General features: G+C 48.6%; 1 protein-coding gene across 2 annotated transcripts in view; it reads right to left on the minus strand.

The window, feature by feature from the left end:
• Positions 1-15,773, minus strand: part of PIK3C2B (phosphatidylinositol-4-phosphate 3-kinase catalytic subunit type 2 beta) — a 212,452-nt gene that overhangs the window by 100,553 nt on the left and 96,126 nt on the right. For both annotated transcript variants that reach the window (XM_075335658.1, XM_075335659.1), the window contains one exon: positions 10,935-11,130. In XM_075335658.1, the coding sequence (XP_075191773.1) occupies positions 10,935-11,130 (196 nt within the window). The remainder of the gene's footprint in view (positions 1-10,934; positions 11,131-15,773) is intronic.

Below are 15,773 nucleotides of genomic sequence, written 5' to 3' on the forward strand. Positions count from 1 at the left end.
CCTGACTTGTCATGCAAGTACCTTAGTCCTAACTGTTATGTATTTGTGATGATTAACCATATTATGCTTATGATGTGAATAAATATGGATATGTACCTTTTTTTTATATGGAAGGTAGATCAAGGCAACAGGATCAATTCATGCATAATAAATTAGTATAAATAATCCGAATATATAAATTACATAAATTCATCCAAAAGTCAACTCAAATAAATGTAAACACATCCTATAAGCTTTTTGACCTTCAATAATCAGAGCCTATATCAATCACGAGACATGCCTACCAGACACCACACTCTTTAGTAAAACTGACACACGTTTCGAGTGCTGCTTTTTTAGGAGGCTGATTGTTATCAAGAGTGATCAGGTAAATTGCAAAAAAAAAAAATACCTTACCATGAAAATCAAGCTAATCTCAAAAAACCCTATTCTACTGAATTTACGCTCTACCTATTAATGATGTGCTTACATCATCATTTCAGTGATCTTCTTGTTAGCTTTGGGAAAAGTGATAATGAAGGCAATGTAGCGGATATCACTCTTTTATGGTGACTGAATTATAAAGAGCAGACTGGTTGCTTTAAAAAGGGACTGTTACGTGAAATCACAGTCTTCAGTACGTTCCGCTTGCAAATCCTACTTATAAATCATATCATTGGCACAATGTAAAACCCAGCAGTATGATTATCGCTTCTCTAGACCTTTCATCGCTTACCTAGAATTGGAAACTATTGTCCACGACTAAACAATGACCAGTCTGTAGAATGGGACAGCAATATGAGATCAGTGGGGGTCTGATCATCCTGCCCCCCAATATTTAGCTGAAATCAGCAATACTCGTTAGCAGCCAATAATCTGCAAAGAGGGCAACCCTATATATGGAGCAGATGTCAGATGATCATTGGGGTGGCGGGTGTTCAATGTCTACTGATAGGTCATCTTTTCATTTAATCCTGGAGCCTTCAGTGTTATATTACGTGTACTATTTAATGGAGTTCTGCACTAAACTCTCCATTATGGTGGACATTCCTTGACTCTCCGAGCCACGCTGTGTATGTGCAAGCAATTTATAGAATAATTCTGGAAAGTGTGGGAAGACCGAATAGAAAAGCAAAGAAAGAAAGGAGTCAAGAGAGACCGACATGAAGGTTTGTAGGAGAATAAAATTAGACAAGAAACGCTATGAGGGGGGGCGGAGCTGGACATGGCGGGGTAAAGACGTGCTTCTCTGGAGCTCCTCATAATCCTCCATAAAGCCGGCTATTATATACATAAAATGGGCAAATCATCGGCCAAAAAGGGCAAGCTCAACACCCCAGGACGGCCACCTGCACCCCTGAATAATATTGGAGCCTACTTTACCCGCTCCAAGGAATCGGGGGCAACCTCGCAGCCGGAGCAAGAATTGCGGCCTGCAGAATCCGAAATGAGTCCTGCCCCTGTCCGGATGCCTGAGGACACAGCAACCCCGGAGACCCAAAAGAGGGGTGAAGCAGCTGAGACCCCCCATGATGCGAAAGGACCCACCGGGAGATCCACAGCAGCGGTGAGCAAGAAACAAAGCCCTGCGGCGGGGGACTTAGTGAAGCTGCAGACGCCATTCCAAGATGGCGCCCACCTACCTGAACCGCGGCCCCGGAGGCCGGAGCTGGAAGACGGGACACTCGCAGCCGCGACCTCGCCTGCCTCATGCCCTGCTGCATCGCGGATGGGAGCGGTGAGTCCCCGCAGTCCACCCGCGGCTGGTGTCGGCGGGATCAGGGAGATCTCGGCGTGCAGCCGTGGATTGCACGCGAGATCGGGCCTGGAGGATGAGTCACCGCCCCAGCCCCGGGCTCAGGGAGAACAGGCTCCACGCAGAGCAACTGAGGCCCAGACGGGAGCAGCGGATACCCCTAACAGACTGCCTGATCCCAGGCCCCCGGTGCGGGGCTGGAGGGGGGACTTGCTGCCGAGGGCCCATATTAGTAACGGCAATAACAACATAAGCCACACTTCCTCGCCGGGGGACACACAACCCCTGGGGGACCCAGTGACTGGAGGGGGACCGCATGAATCCAGGGAGACGGCCACTGAGTTCTGGGGGACGCCCCAGATGGAAATGCCCCCCACCTCACCCAATAGTTGGTGCACAGGATCCTCCTGGGCTGAGAGCCTGGGGGACACAGACGGGGTTCCGGAAGGGGGTGCACTGATGCCCATGAATAAGGGGCCCATGGTGTCAGGGGTAGCCCCACTTCGTCTTGTAACCGTATCACCATCATGGAGCGGCATAAATAATCCCCAAAGTGCACAGCAAATGATATACGGTCCAGCTGTACAGGACTCTTTCTGTGCATACCCCAATTTATCCTACGCTGCCGCCTCGACAAGGGAGGACCGCCCGGCGTCCTTGGCAGACCTGCGATCACTGCTGCAAGCGATCCCCACCAAGAATGACATCGCAGCACTGGCTAATCAAGTGGTGGCGGAATGTAAGCAAGAATTTATCCAACTGCGATCTGATCTTTCCTCACTCACCCATAGGGTTGATACCCTCACTGAGCAGCAATCACATTCACAAGTCTCTATACAATCTATCCAAGAGACAGTACAAAACCAGTCTAAGCAGCTATTTGCCCTTCAACAACACGTTGATGATCAAGAGAACAGAAATAGAAGGAACAATTTAAGAATTAGAGGCCTACCTGAGTCTATAGCTGCTCCCGACATCCCTGGCGTCCTTCGTTCCATTTTTAATAATTTGCTAAAGAAACCGCCTGGTGCCCCCCTAGAGCTCGATAGAGCACATAGGGCTCTGCGTCCCCCAGATCCGGATGATCCCCGCCCAAGAGATGTGGTCTGTAGGGTGCATTTCTTTGTAGCAAAGGAGGCTATTCTACAGGCAGCCAGGAAGAAGCCAAACTTGTCATACAATGGTTCTGCCATCCGCATAATGCCAGATCTCTCAAGACACACTCTAGCCCAACGCGCTACTTTGAAGCCCCTTCTGGATGTTCTGAAAGAAAAGGGACTTCCGTTCCGGTGGGGGTTTCCATTCTCCTTGGCGGTGCAAAAAGACTCTCAATGGCGGGTCCTGCGCTCCCCAGAGGACCTCCCGGCATTCATCAGGAGCCTGGGCCTACCCACAATTTCTATAGCAGCCTGGCCAACTACCCTGCTTCAGACCTGGACCCCCAGGGAAAGGATCACACCCACCAGACCAACCTCATTCCCGGGGCCCAAGAGGGGCCTGCCTCCGAGAGGAGAACGGGGCCGAGGGGCAGGACGCTTTCGATACCCGACATAGAGAAGCCCTGAGGCCGTGTGTGCCTTCATGACATATTCTACACACAGTTATTTACAGTTATTTACAGCTAAGTGACTCTCATCTGCTGAGTTTAAACCTATCCATTGCCCGTATTACATTAGTCATCAATTCCTTAGCCGATGCTTGTGGTCATCCTTAATGTTTCTAGTATATCCGGAGTTCTGTTTTGCTTTGCTATGTCCGACATCTTTTTTCCCCAAATAGGTTGGGATCCCCTGTCCTGCCATTCAAAGGCGGACATGTTCCCTAGGAACGTTTGTTCGAATCTAGTTTATCATACAAGGTTTTGTGCTTTGTTGTTCTCTTTGTTTTCTTCTTCGCTATACTCTACCTCTTTCAACTCTCTTCCTCCTTCCTCTCTTGGCGACCGGGCTGATCGTGTTCGATTCCCTCTCTCATTTATCTTTAATGTCACACTCTCTTTTAGATGGCGGACCTGACTATTGCCTCTTTTAATGCCAGGGGCCTTAATGTTCCGGAGAAACGAACACAGATCCTGTACCACTTCCATAAACAGAAGGTGAGCATGGTATGTTTCCAGGAGACCCACTTCAAACAAGGGCATGCCCCCATTTTCAAAAATAAGTATTATCAGACATGGGTATCCTCAGACAACCCGGATTCCCGATCTAAAGGGGTGGCGATAGCCATCCATAAATCCCTCCCACATCAAATCCTAAAATGTACGACTGATAGTCTTGGACGGTATATCATCCTCTCGCTAAAGGTAGGGGATCAAACACTCACAGTCATTAACGCATATGCCCCAAACCAAAAACAAGACAGCTTTGTCACCCGCCTGATAGACGTTGCGGTCCCTCTGATTCAGGGTACAGTGGTTCTGTGTGGCGACCTCAATGTCACCCTCGACCCCACATTGGACAACTCCAGGGGGAAATCTAACATTGCCTACAGCACGATCAAACGTATCAAAAAAGCTCTATTGCGTATTCAACTGTTCGACACCTGGAGACTGAAACACCCGTCCGACAGGGACTATAGTTTCTATTCCCATACTCAAGACTCATACAGTCGCATAGACTATATACTTTTACAGCACAACGCTCTCCCCTGGATTCGATACACTGGGATGGACAACATTCTATGGTCGGATCATGCCCCGGTCTATTGTACAGTTGAGATACCCTCCCTCCCGACCCCCAGGGGTTCGTGGCGGCTAAATGAGTCGCTGTTGCTGGATGAGCTTTGTGTTTCCGACGTTCAGACCTCTATCACGGGGTTCGTAGCAGACCACTTAACCGATGACACAGCCCCCACTTATAAGTGGGAAGCATTGAAATGTGTCATACGGGGTATTTTTATTAAGCATGGGTCCCGAATCAAAAAAGAACGGGCCCAAGATATAGTAACAGCCCTTCGTAGGGTCTCTGAACGTGAGCTTATACACAAACGAGCACTATCGGCCACGAACCTGCAGGCCCTTCTACAGGCCAGGATGGAAGTCAAAAAGTTGTTGGACTCCTCGTATAGGCGCCTGATACAGGTAGGGAAAGGGAGGTTTTATGAGTTTGGAGATAAACCGGGCAGATTGCTGGCCAACGCATTGAGAGAGGGAAGAGCCCACACCCTTATACCTTGTATCAAGAACACACGTGACGAGCTACTCTATGCCACCCCCGACATCTCCAACACGTTTCACGACTACTATTCCAAGCTATATAATTTACCTGTCGAACCCTCTGAGTTGAGTGCCGAATGCCCCTCAATGCCCTCACCCTTTACGCGCCTTAGTAGCTCCACAATTGAGGACCTGGAAAGTCCATTTTTATTGAATGAATTGTTGATGGTGATTCGTGACACACCGGGTAATAAGAGTCCTGGACCTGACGGATTCCCCGCTAAATTTTATAAAGCCTTCTCGGAACAGTTAGCTCCCTTAATGCTCCTCTCTTTCAACTCAATCTCGGACTCGGTCCCTTTCCCGCCCCATTCAACCACTGCCCATATTTCTCTGATTCGTAAGGCTGGAAAGGACCCCACAATATGTAGCAGTTTCAGACCGATATCACTCCTTAATGTAGATTTAAAAATCTATGCCAAGCTTTTGGCAAATAGACTGGGCCCTTTGCTTCCTGACCTGATCCATCCAGAACAGGTCGGGTTTGTCCAGGGCAGAGAAGCTAGGGACAATACTATAAAGACCTTGGACTTAATCCAACACGCACACACTAAAAAACTCTCTTTGATGCTGTTATCTTTGGATGCTGAGAAGGCCTTCGACAGAGTCTCATGGCAGTCACTTTCACAGACATTGGAGCATATGGGCCTGGGACCCATTTGCTCCTCTAAGATTATGGCTTTATATCACTCTCCGACTGCATACATTAAGATTAATGGCACTCTGTCGAGGCCCTTCCCCATCCGGAATGGGACCCGGCAGGGATGCCCCCTATCACCTTTATTATACGTGTTGGTAATGGAACACTTAGGGGTGCTTCACACACAGCGAGATCGCTGCCGAGATCGCTGCTGAGTCACGCTTTTTGTGACGCAGCAGTGACCTCATTAGCGATCTCGCTGTGTGTGACACTGAGCAGCGATCTGGCCCCTGCTGCGAGATCGCTGCTCGTTACACACAGCCCTGGTTCGTTTTCTTCAAAGCCGCTCTCCTGCTGTGACACACAGATCGCTGTGTGTGACAGCAAGAGAGCGACAAATGAAGCGAGCAGGGAGCAGGAGCCGGCGTCTGACAGCTGAGGTAAGCTGTATCCAAGATAAACATCGGGTAACCAAGGTGGTTACCCGATATTTACCTTAGTTACCAGCCTCTGCAGCTCTCACGCTGCCTGTGCTGCCGGCTCCGGCTCTCTGCACATGTAGCTGCTGTACACATCGGGTTAATTAACCCGATGTGTACAGCAGCTAGGAGAGCAAGGAGCCAGCGCTCAGTGTGCGCGGCTCCCTGCTCTCTGCACATGTAGCTGCATTACACATCGGGTTAATTAACCCGATGTGTACTGTAGCTAGGAGAGCAAGGAGCCAGCGCTCAGTGTGCGCGGCTCCCTGCTCCCTGCTCACACTGGTAACTAATGTAAACATCGGGTAACCATACCCGATGTTTACCTTAGTTACCAGTCTCCGCAGCTTCCAGACGGCGGCTCCGTGCAAGCGCAGCGTCGCTTGCACGTCGCTGCTGGCTGGGGGCTGTTCACTGGTCGCTGGTGAGATCTGCCTGTTTGACAGCTCACCAGCGACCATGTAGCGATGCAGCAGCGATCCTGACCAGGTCAGATCGCTGGTCGGATCGCTGCTGCATCGCTAAAGTGTGAAGGTACCCTTACTGTCGGCCATTAGGGCTAACCCAGATATTCAAGGCATTCGGGTTGCAAACCGGGAACATAAATGTGCCGCATTTGCCGATGATCTCCTTATTTATTTATGTAATCCTCTCACCTCCCTTCCGTCCCTGCTAGTGGAGCTAAACCGCTTTAGTAAATGGTCCAATTTCAAAATTAATTTTGACAAGTCGGAGGCGCTGAATATCTCTCTGCCCCACACAATGGTAAACGCCCTAAAACCAAGTTTTCCCTTTAAATGGCCATCCCATGGTAGCATTGAATACCTGGGCATAAAGATTCCCTCCGATCTGACTAGGCTCTTTCAATTAAACTATCAAACCTTTCTGTCAAGACTCGAGGGAGACCTAGCCTCATGGCAAAAAGGCACTCTTTCGTGGTTTGGCAGGATTGGCGCTCTCAGGATGACCGCCCTGCCGCGATTATTGTACCTGGTCCAGACGGTCCCGGTATATATCCCGGCAGCATATTGGGCCAAGATACAACGCATATTTAATCAATTTGTCTGGTCCAAAAAACGCGCTCGCTTGAGATGCAGCGTTTTAACCAGGACCAAGAACGCGGGGGGAACAGGTCTGCCCGATTGTAGGCGATATTATATGGCAGCCGCCCATGCCAGGGTCTTGGACCTTTTGCACTGCTCTAAGTCTAAGCTCTGGGTTTGCCTGGCACAGGATCTGTGCCCTTTATCGACATCGACCTTGCCGTGGACCTGGCCCCTCCTCATCAAACATAAAATTGAGATGTCCTATAGTACCAAACAAACACTACGAACGATACACTCTATATCATCTCGCAACCTCATGATCCAGCCTAGGGGACCCCTCATGCCACTAACTGACAACCCGGAGTTTCTACCGGGAGCATCGTCCAACAACTTTCTAGGTTGCACGAAACTAAACCCCCTGAGATTAAACCAGGTAGTTTCGGGGGGGTCCCTCCTTCCACTCCGGGAGATTGTAGAGAACCGCAACTTCAAATTGCGGTTCCACTTTGAATATGCCCAGCTCAAGCACTTCATAACCTCCCAGGACATTGACATAGCCCACCACCTGCCCCAAACGCCTTTTGAAAACCTTTGTAGTGGGCCCTCTGGTGCACGCCATGCAATCTCAAAGGTGTACAAATGTATGACGAACGCGGCGGAGACGTCTTCCCCCCGATTCTGTGCGGCATGGGAAGAGGAGCTCGGCCAGACTTTCCCTGAGAATCAGTGGAAACGTTGTTTCCGTTTGACCCACAGGTCCGTGGTGGCCACCAGGATGCAAGAAACCAGCTATAAAATACTGTCTAGATGGTATAGGGTCCCAGCATCTCTTCATGCATGGTATCCCGACGTCCCTGACACGTGTTGGCGATGTGGAGCGCAGGGGGGCACTATGTCGCATATCTGGTGGTACTGCCCGAGCTTGTCGGCCTTTTGGAAAAAAATACTGGCGGCCATTCATGAGGTCACCGGGGTTGTGGTTCCGAGTCGCCCAGAGGCGGTATTATTGTACATCTTTAATGTATCCGAAAAGGTCTATAAAAATTCTATCCTGGGCCATCTTCTCCAGGCAGCTAAGACAGTGATCCCACGACGATGGAAGGACTCTGCTCCCCCTTCGTTGGAAGAATGGGTCATGGAGGTAAATGTGATTCACCGTATGGAGGTGGTGATGGCTCAGTCACGCGGGCAGTCGGTGGTGACAGCCACCAAATGGCTTCAGTGGGAATCTTTTCTGTCTAGTAAAAAATTCTTGGATCTGTGTGACTCCTGAGGAGCAGGAACCCCCGGCTCCCTCCCTTCTTCAGATAACATACACCATCTTTTCGAATGGTCTTGGTCCAGCGGACAGTGTATCAGCCCCGGTCACCGCGCTCTACTTTCTATTTTTCCTCCTTTCTCTCTGACCTACGCTATCTTTCCTACATACCATGACTGCTACTCTCCTCTGTCTTTCCTCTCTGTGTTACTGGTTTCTATGGTTTCTACGGTTTAAAATGAGGACCTATGTGTCAAAACAATGACTTATAATCCATTATGACTCCTATGACAGTTTAACATTGTTCAGATGTTTGATGAAATCTGTCTATCATTACATGGTCCCATGCTCTTTATTGTATGCCTATGAAAACTCAATAAAAATTTAAATTGGAAAAAAAAAAAGAAACGCTATGAGAAAGATGTCAGGAACCTGGTATAACTGAGGCATGGGGAGGAGACCATGGGAATAAATATCAACAGATTAGAGAGGAGGGGAGAGGGGGCACGTGAGCTATGGTACATGAACAAGTGGAGCCAGTGCCCAGCTGCAAGCCTCCATCCCCACCCTTTCCAAAGAAATTCACAAGGCAAGTTGTAACAGATTTATTAAGGGAGGGGTGAGGGTGTAGAGAAAAATACCAAAGGTCATGCTCTCCCCTATTTCTACACCTCCTCTAATCTCCTCCTCTTCCCATGGCACAACAGAAAGAATGAAAGGCACCTTTAAACAAAGGGGATCCCCTCCACCCACTTCTTGCCTAGGACAAGAAGAGCAAAGCCTGAAACTGACCATCTGTCACTGCATTGAGCATGGAGGGGGTGGAAAGCGGAGAGGAGGGTGAGGCTGAGAGAATGAGGAAGCTATGGGACAAGAGCAGAGAATTCCAGCACAGCTGTGAGCAGAGGGGAGCGGCTGAATTAACTGCTCCCTATTCATCCCATGGCCCTCATGATCAGCAGACAGAAAGGCCGAGCAAGAGGGGAGGGACTGGTAACATCTACTATCTTCATCAACCCCCTGCGGTCAGCGGCTCCGAGTCAAATGATGCATTACAGGGTCTGCATTTGCAATGTCAGCTCCCCATGTACTATGCAGCAAGCTCATTCCGATTTCACCCCTCCGTTACATGGGAACACACACTGGACGTGCATAGAAAACACCAGACTGATTCTAAGTAGGTATCAATAGAAAGAAAACGGCAAAACACAGCTAAACATAAAAAATGAAAACAATAAATCAGCTAAATAAGGAAAATGAAAATAATAGTAGGCATTATTTTTATTATATATCCCCATCTATTAGAACAGATCACACTATGTTTTATCACTATTTTCATAGCATAATATATAATTGTATCTATGTTTATCATTTTGAGACCTATTCTGTTTATTATATGTGGTCCGTCGAGATAAAGAGAAAATGTATCTTGTAACAAAAAAAAGCAAAAAGCACTAAGGCCGTGTGTGCTCGCTGCGTTTTTGCGTGTTTTTTTGGGGGGCAGTTTTGGTCTCAAAACAGTATGAATTTCCTTCCCCAGCAAAGTCTATGAGATTTCATTTTTGCTGTCCGCACAGTGCAGTACTTTTCCATGTCTTTTACTCATTTCACCCATGGACATGAGTTTCACCCTCTGAAAGAAGGCAGATAGCTCTGTAAAGACAGGATAGTCCAACTTTATCTTATCTCTAAAGGCCCCATTACACATAGCGATGTCGTTAGCGAGATCGGTGAAACGTCACAGGTTTTGTGACTCAACAGCGGCCTCGCTAGCGATCTCGCTACGTGTGACACATTGCAGCGACCGGCCCCCCGCTACGATATCGCAGAGCGTACCTGAACGTCCTGGTTCATTTTTTGATCGTTGGTGTCCCGCTGGGCAGCATACATCACTGTTTGACGCCATAACAAAGATGAGCGACCTCGTTGGCGACTCAGAACTTAGCGACGTGGTTTTGCTTTGTCTTTTCAACGCCCCCTCAGCTCCGATTGGTGGTCATTACTGGGTTATGATTGGGCGACCTTGCCATAAAGATGGTAACGTACTAGCGCTTCCATCTTTTGTTCCTGAGCGTGTGCAGGTCAGCTATCAATTATATGCAATCATAACCATATTCTGTATTGTGCAACAAAGGAAGGAAGCACTACTGTGTTGCCTTCTAATGGCAAGGTCGCCCAATCCGAGAATGACAGCGCAGCAGTAGTGGCCACCAATCGGAGCAGAGGGGTGTGGAAAAAGCAACGCAAAGGCACGCCTGGGTGGAAACACTATCGAGGTCTGAGTCGGCAGAATAGCTGCTGTGTGACAGGGTCCCAACGACTGCTGAGGTCGTTATACGGATCGCCGTATCGTTGCTGCGTCATTAATTAGATCTGCCTGTTTGCCAGCTCACTATCGACCATGTAGCGATGTACCAGCGATCCTGACCAGGTCGTATCATTGTTGGGATCGCTGGAACATTGCTACGTGAAACGGGACCCTTAGGAGCACCTGTCGGTGAAAATGTCTTATCACCTGTGAAACCAGACCACAATTGTAATTAGCCATTCCCTGTATCTCACCTGGTGGCCCAAGAAATGGGGATGCGATGTGCTGCATACACTGTAAAAGCTAGGGGGCTTGTAAGGAGTGAGGACTCTTGGGTCATACTCAGTTTGCGTTCAGCATGAAGGGCAGTCTGAAAATCAGCATTGAATGTGCTGCAATACAGATGAACCAGATCCAGAATGGCAGCTGTAAGGCTCTCCACAACTTTTTCTGCAAAACAGTGCATCTTCCATAATTCACTTGTGCAATTCAAAATTTTAAACTAATATATTAAAAAGATAAATAAATAAATTTAAAGGGGATTTGTCATCAAGTCAAAATTGTCCAGTTTTTGCTCTTATTTTATTCCTGCTGCTTCTCTAAATATACTTTTTATTTTGTAGTTAAATCTGCCTTATGATTCCGGAGATATGGGCCTTTATATTTAGTGCTAATTTTTATTGTTTTTACCAAGGGGCCGGTGCTTATATTGTAACAAAAGCAGCCTAAAGACACGCCCCCAGAGAACATTGTGAGCCACACCCTCTCAATAAAGACCACAACAATTAGCACTAAAAGAGCTGTATCTTTGGAACCATAGGGCGGATTTAAAAAAAATAAAAACCATATTACTCAGAGGAAATAATATTTAAAAGCATTACTGGACTTGTCTTTAAAAGAGCTACACACACATATAAATAGTTTACAGGGTGACATCCTGCTGACAGATTTCCTTTAAAGTAGTAGGCACAATAAGTTGAAAAATAATCGGGTGTCTGCAATCAAAGAATCTCTACTACCTTAAGAATAGTGATCGTTCTCATAATATCCTGGTCATTTTAAGGTATGAGTCTTATTGAGTATACACATTAAAAATAATAGTAACATCACATTACTAGCGTTTTATATTGTACACCAAACTAGACTGACACAGCAATAAACTTAACTTACGCAAAACAAGTCTGTGATGCTTAAGATAAATATATGAGACGTGCAGTTTCCAAGAAGCGGTTTACAGGGATTTCTTCATCAAAGAGTTTGTAAGAAAAAGTTTAATTATTACTGTCAGTCATTTCTGGTAGAAGAATGAAGAAGTGCAGGATAATAATTATATTATTACCCAACAATAAAATCTAATAATCACTCCTTGAACTTTAATTGTATATATTGGATTGAAACTACAGTTCAAGACTTGCTGGCTAAAATAGGCTGAAAGTTCTTCAAGGGGTGGTCTGCTTAAAATGGTGTTCTGGGTTCAGAAAACCCCTATTCCCGGGCTCAGTTTTCTTTACTCAACCTCCCCAGGTCCAGCAAGGAATCTCCGCCATTGCTATTGTTATTGTCTGCTGTGCTAATGGCGTCTTAAGAAAATCGAGCCAATAATTGAGCTCAGTGACTATAAGTGGTTCATGCCGTCAACTTGGGGAAAGCCGCTAAATTCACTTATTGACTGCAGCGTTGTAGAGGTGACGTCAGAGCAGCGGACAATAACAGAAATGAAGAGAAGTGTCAGAGATACAGTGTTGGACCTGGACAGGGTGAACGAGGCACAGTTTGTTTTTTTAAAGTGAGGAAACCCCCTTTAAGAGGACTCTATTACCATATTTTTCAGATTAAAAGTTGCGTCTAACTTTAGTCTGAATTTATTTCTTATTTTTCTGTTGCCTAATATTAACTTTCCCTGGTGATCTATAGATTTAATGCAAGCTTCTCTGGTGGTGATGGATGGTCATGTGGTTAATAAAAATTGGATGAAACCAATGCCAACATAGCAAGAACACAAACTCTACACAGGTGGTGCCCTTGATTTAATATGGATCCGAACCTTACCAATGTAGCCTATAAATTAGAGATAGGTTAAAAAAAGAGAATTTTGTTTACTTACCGTAAATTCTTTTTCTTGTAGTTCCGACATGGGAGACCCAAACCATGGGTGTATAGCTAGCGCCTCCGGAGGACACACAAAGTACTCAAACGTGTAGCTCCTCCCTCCGGGCTATATACACTCCCTGGATGACAATCTACCCAGTTCAGTGCAAAAGCTGAAGGAGGACATCCACCCATAAGTAGAGATAGAGTAAAACTCGGCAAAACCAGAACTCTGTCTACTAACAACAGCCGGTGAAACACACGGAACAAAAAACTGCCAACAGGCAACAGGGAGGGTGCTGGGTCTCCCATGTCGGAACTACAAGAAAAAGAATTTACGGTAAGTAAATAAAATTCTCTTTTTCTTTATCGTTCCTTCCATGGGAGACCCAAACCATGGGACGTTCCAAAGCAGTCCATGGGTGGGAAATAAACCAAACTGAGAAGTAGGCAAAACCTAACTTCACAAATGGGCGACAGCCGCCTGAAGGATGCGTCTGCCCAAGCTCGCATCTGCCGAAGCATGAGCATGCACTTGGTAGTGCTTCGAAAAAGTGTGCAGACTGGACCAAGTGGCAGCCTGACACACCTGCTGAGCCGTAGCCTGGTGCCTGAAAGCCCAGGAGGCACCGACAGCTCTGGTCGAGTGCGCCTTAATCCCCGGCGGGGGAGGCACCTGAGAACACTGGTAGGCATCGGCGATAGCCGACCTAACCCAACGAGCCAGGGTCGGTTTAGAAGCAGAGAAACCCTTGCGCTGACCCGTGGTTAGCACAAAAAGTGAGGTGCACCGCCGAAAAACGGCGGTGCGTGACACAGATTCGGAGCGCCCGCACCAAATCCAAGGTGTGCAACGCCTTCCCAAAGCGATGCACAGGGGCCGGACAAAGAGAGGGCAATGAAATGTCCTGGTTAAGGTGAAAGGAAGACACCACCTTAGGGAGAAAGTCCGGAGTCGGACGAAGAACCACCTTGTCTTGGTGAAACACCAAAAAGGGGGATTCCGAAGAAAGCGCAGCCAAATCAGAAACTCTCCTGAGAGAAGTTATGGCTACTAGAAAGACAACTTTCTGTGAAAGTCTAGACAAAGGAACCTCCCTGAGAGGCTCAAAAGGGGGTTTCTGTAAGGCCGTGAGGACCAGATTAAGGTCCCAGGGATCCAAGGGCCGCCGGTAAGGAGGGATGATGTGAGATGCGCCCTGCATGAAGGTGCGCACCTGAGCCAGTCGGGCGATACGCCGCTGGAACAATACCGACAAAGCCGACACCTGTCCCTTGAGGGAATTGAGGGACAGACCTAACTGTAGACCTGACTGTAGAAAAGACAGGATGGTCGGCAAGGAGAACGGCCAAGGAGCATGGCCGGAAGAGCGACACCAGGACAGGAAAATTCTCCAAGTCCTGTGGTAAATCTTGGCCGAGGAAGACTTCCGAGCCTGAGTCATGGTGGAGATGACCTCAGATTGAATGCCTGAAGCCGTCAGGATCCAGGACTCAAGAGCCACGCCGTCAATCTGAGAGCCGCAGAATTCTGGCGGAAGAACGGACCTTGAAAGAGAAGGTCTGGGCGGTCCGGGAGATGCCACGGCACCTCTACGGACAGGCGGAGCAGGTCTGGGTACCAAGCTCGCCTGGGCCAGTCCGGAGCAATGAGTATGACTCGACAGCCCTCCGTTCCGATCTTGCGCAGAACCCTGGGCAAGAGCGCTAGAGGGGGAAACACATAGGCCAGACGGAACTGAGACCAATCTTGAACCAGTGCGTCTGCTGCGAAGGCTTGGGGATCGTGGGAGCGAGCCACGAAAACCGGAACCTTGTTGTTGTGCCGGGAAGCCATTAGATCCACTTCCGGAGTGCCCCACTTGCGGCAGATCGATCTGAACACTGACGGATGCAGGGCCCACTCGCCGCCGTCCACGGTTTGACGGCTGAGATAATCGGCCTCCCAGTTTTCCACGCCTGGGATGTGGACTGCAGATATGGTGGACTTGAAGTCCTCCGTCCACTGGAGGATTCGTTGAACCTCCAACATCGCCAGACGGCTGTGAGTCCCACCCTGGTGATTGATGTAGGCAACCGCTGTCGCGTTGTCCGACTGAACCCGAATGTGCTTGCCCGCCAACAGGTGGTGAAAGTCTAGGAGAGCTAGAAACACAGCTCTGATCTCCAGCACATTGATCGGGAGGGCTGATTCGGACGGAGTCCAAGTGCCCTGTGCTCGGTGATGGAGAAATACCGCTCCCCAACCGGAGAGGCTGGCATCCGTGGTGAGGATCACCCAGGACGGAGTCAGGAAGGAGCGTCCCTGTGACAGGGAGAGAGGCTGAAGCCACCACTGAAGGGAGTTCCTGGCCTGTGATGACAGAGCCACCAGCCTGTCCAAGGAAGAGATCCGCTTGTCCCAACAGCGGAGAATGTCCAGCTGCAAGGGACGCAGATGGAACTGGGCAAAGGGAACCGCTTCCATTGACGCCACCATCTGACCCAGCACCTGCATGAGGTGTCTGATGGAATGACGGCGGTGCCTCAGCAGAGAGCGCACCGCCAGACGAAGGGACTGCTGTTTGACTAAGGGCAACTTGACAAGTGCCGGCAGAGTCTCGAATTGCATCCCTAGGTACAGAAGTACCTGGGTCGGGGTCAGAGTGGACTTGGGCAGGTTGACAAGCCACCCGAACTGAACTAGCGTGGCGACAGTGAGAGAGACACTCCGCTGGCAGTCTACACTGGATGAGGCCTTGACTAGAAGGTCGTCCAGGTAAGGAATCACTGCCAATCCCTGGAGGTGCAGGACCGCAACCACTGCTGCCATGACCTTGGTGAACACTCGAGGGGCCGTGGCTAAGCCAAAGGGAAGAGCCACGAACTGGAAATGTTCCTCTCCGATTGCAAAGTGTAGCCAACGCTGGTGTGAGACCGCAATAGGCACATGCAGATAGGCATCGCTGATGTCGATGGATGCCAGAAAATCTCCTTGGGTCATTGAGGCAATGACCGATCTCAGA

The sequence above is a fragment of the Anomaloglossus baeobatrachus genome, chromosome 2 (assembly GCF_048569485.1).
Source record: "Anomaloglossus baeobatrachus isolate aAnoBae1 chromosome 2, aAnoBae1.hap1, whole genome shotgun sequence".
Lineage (NCBI taxonomy): Eukaryota > Metazoa > Chordata > Amphibia > Anura > Aromobatidae > Anomaloglossus > Anomaloglossus baeobatrachus.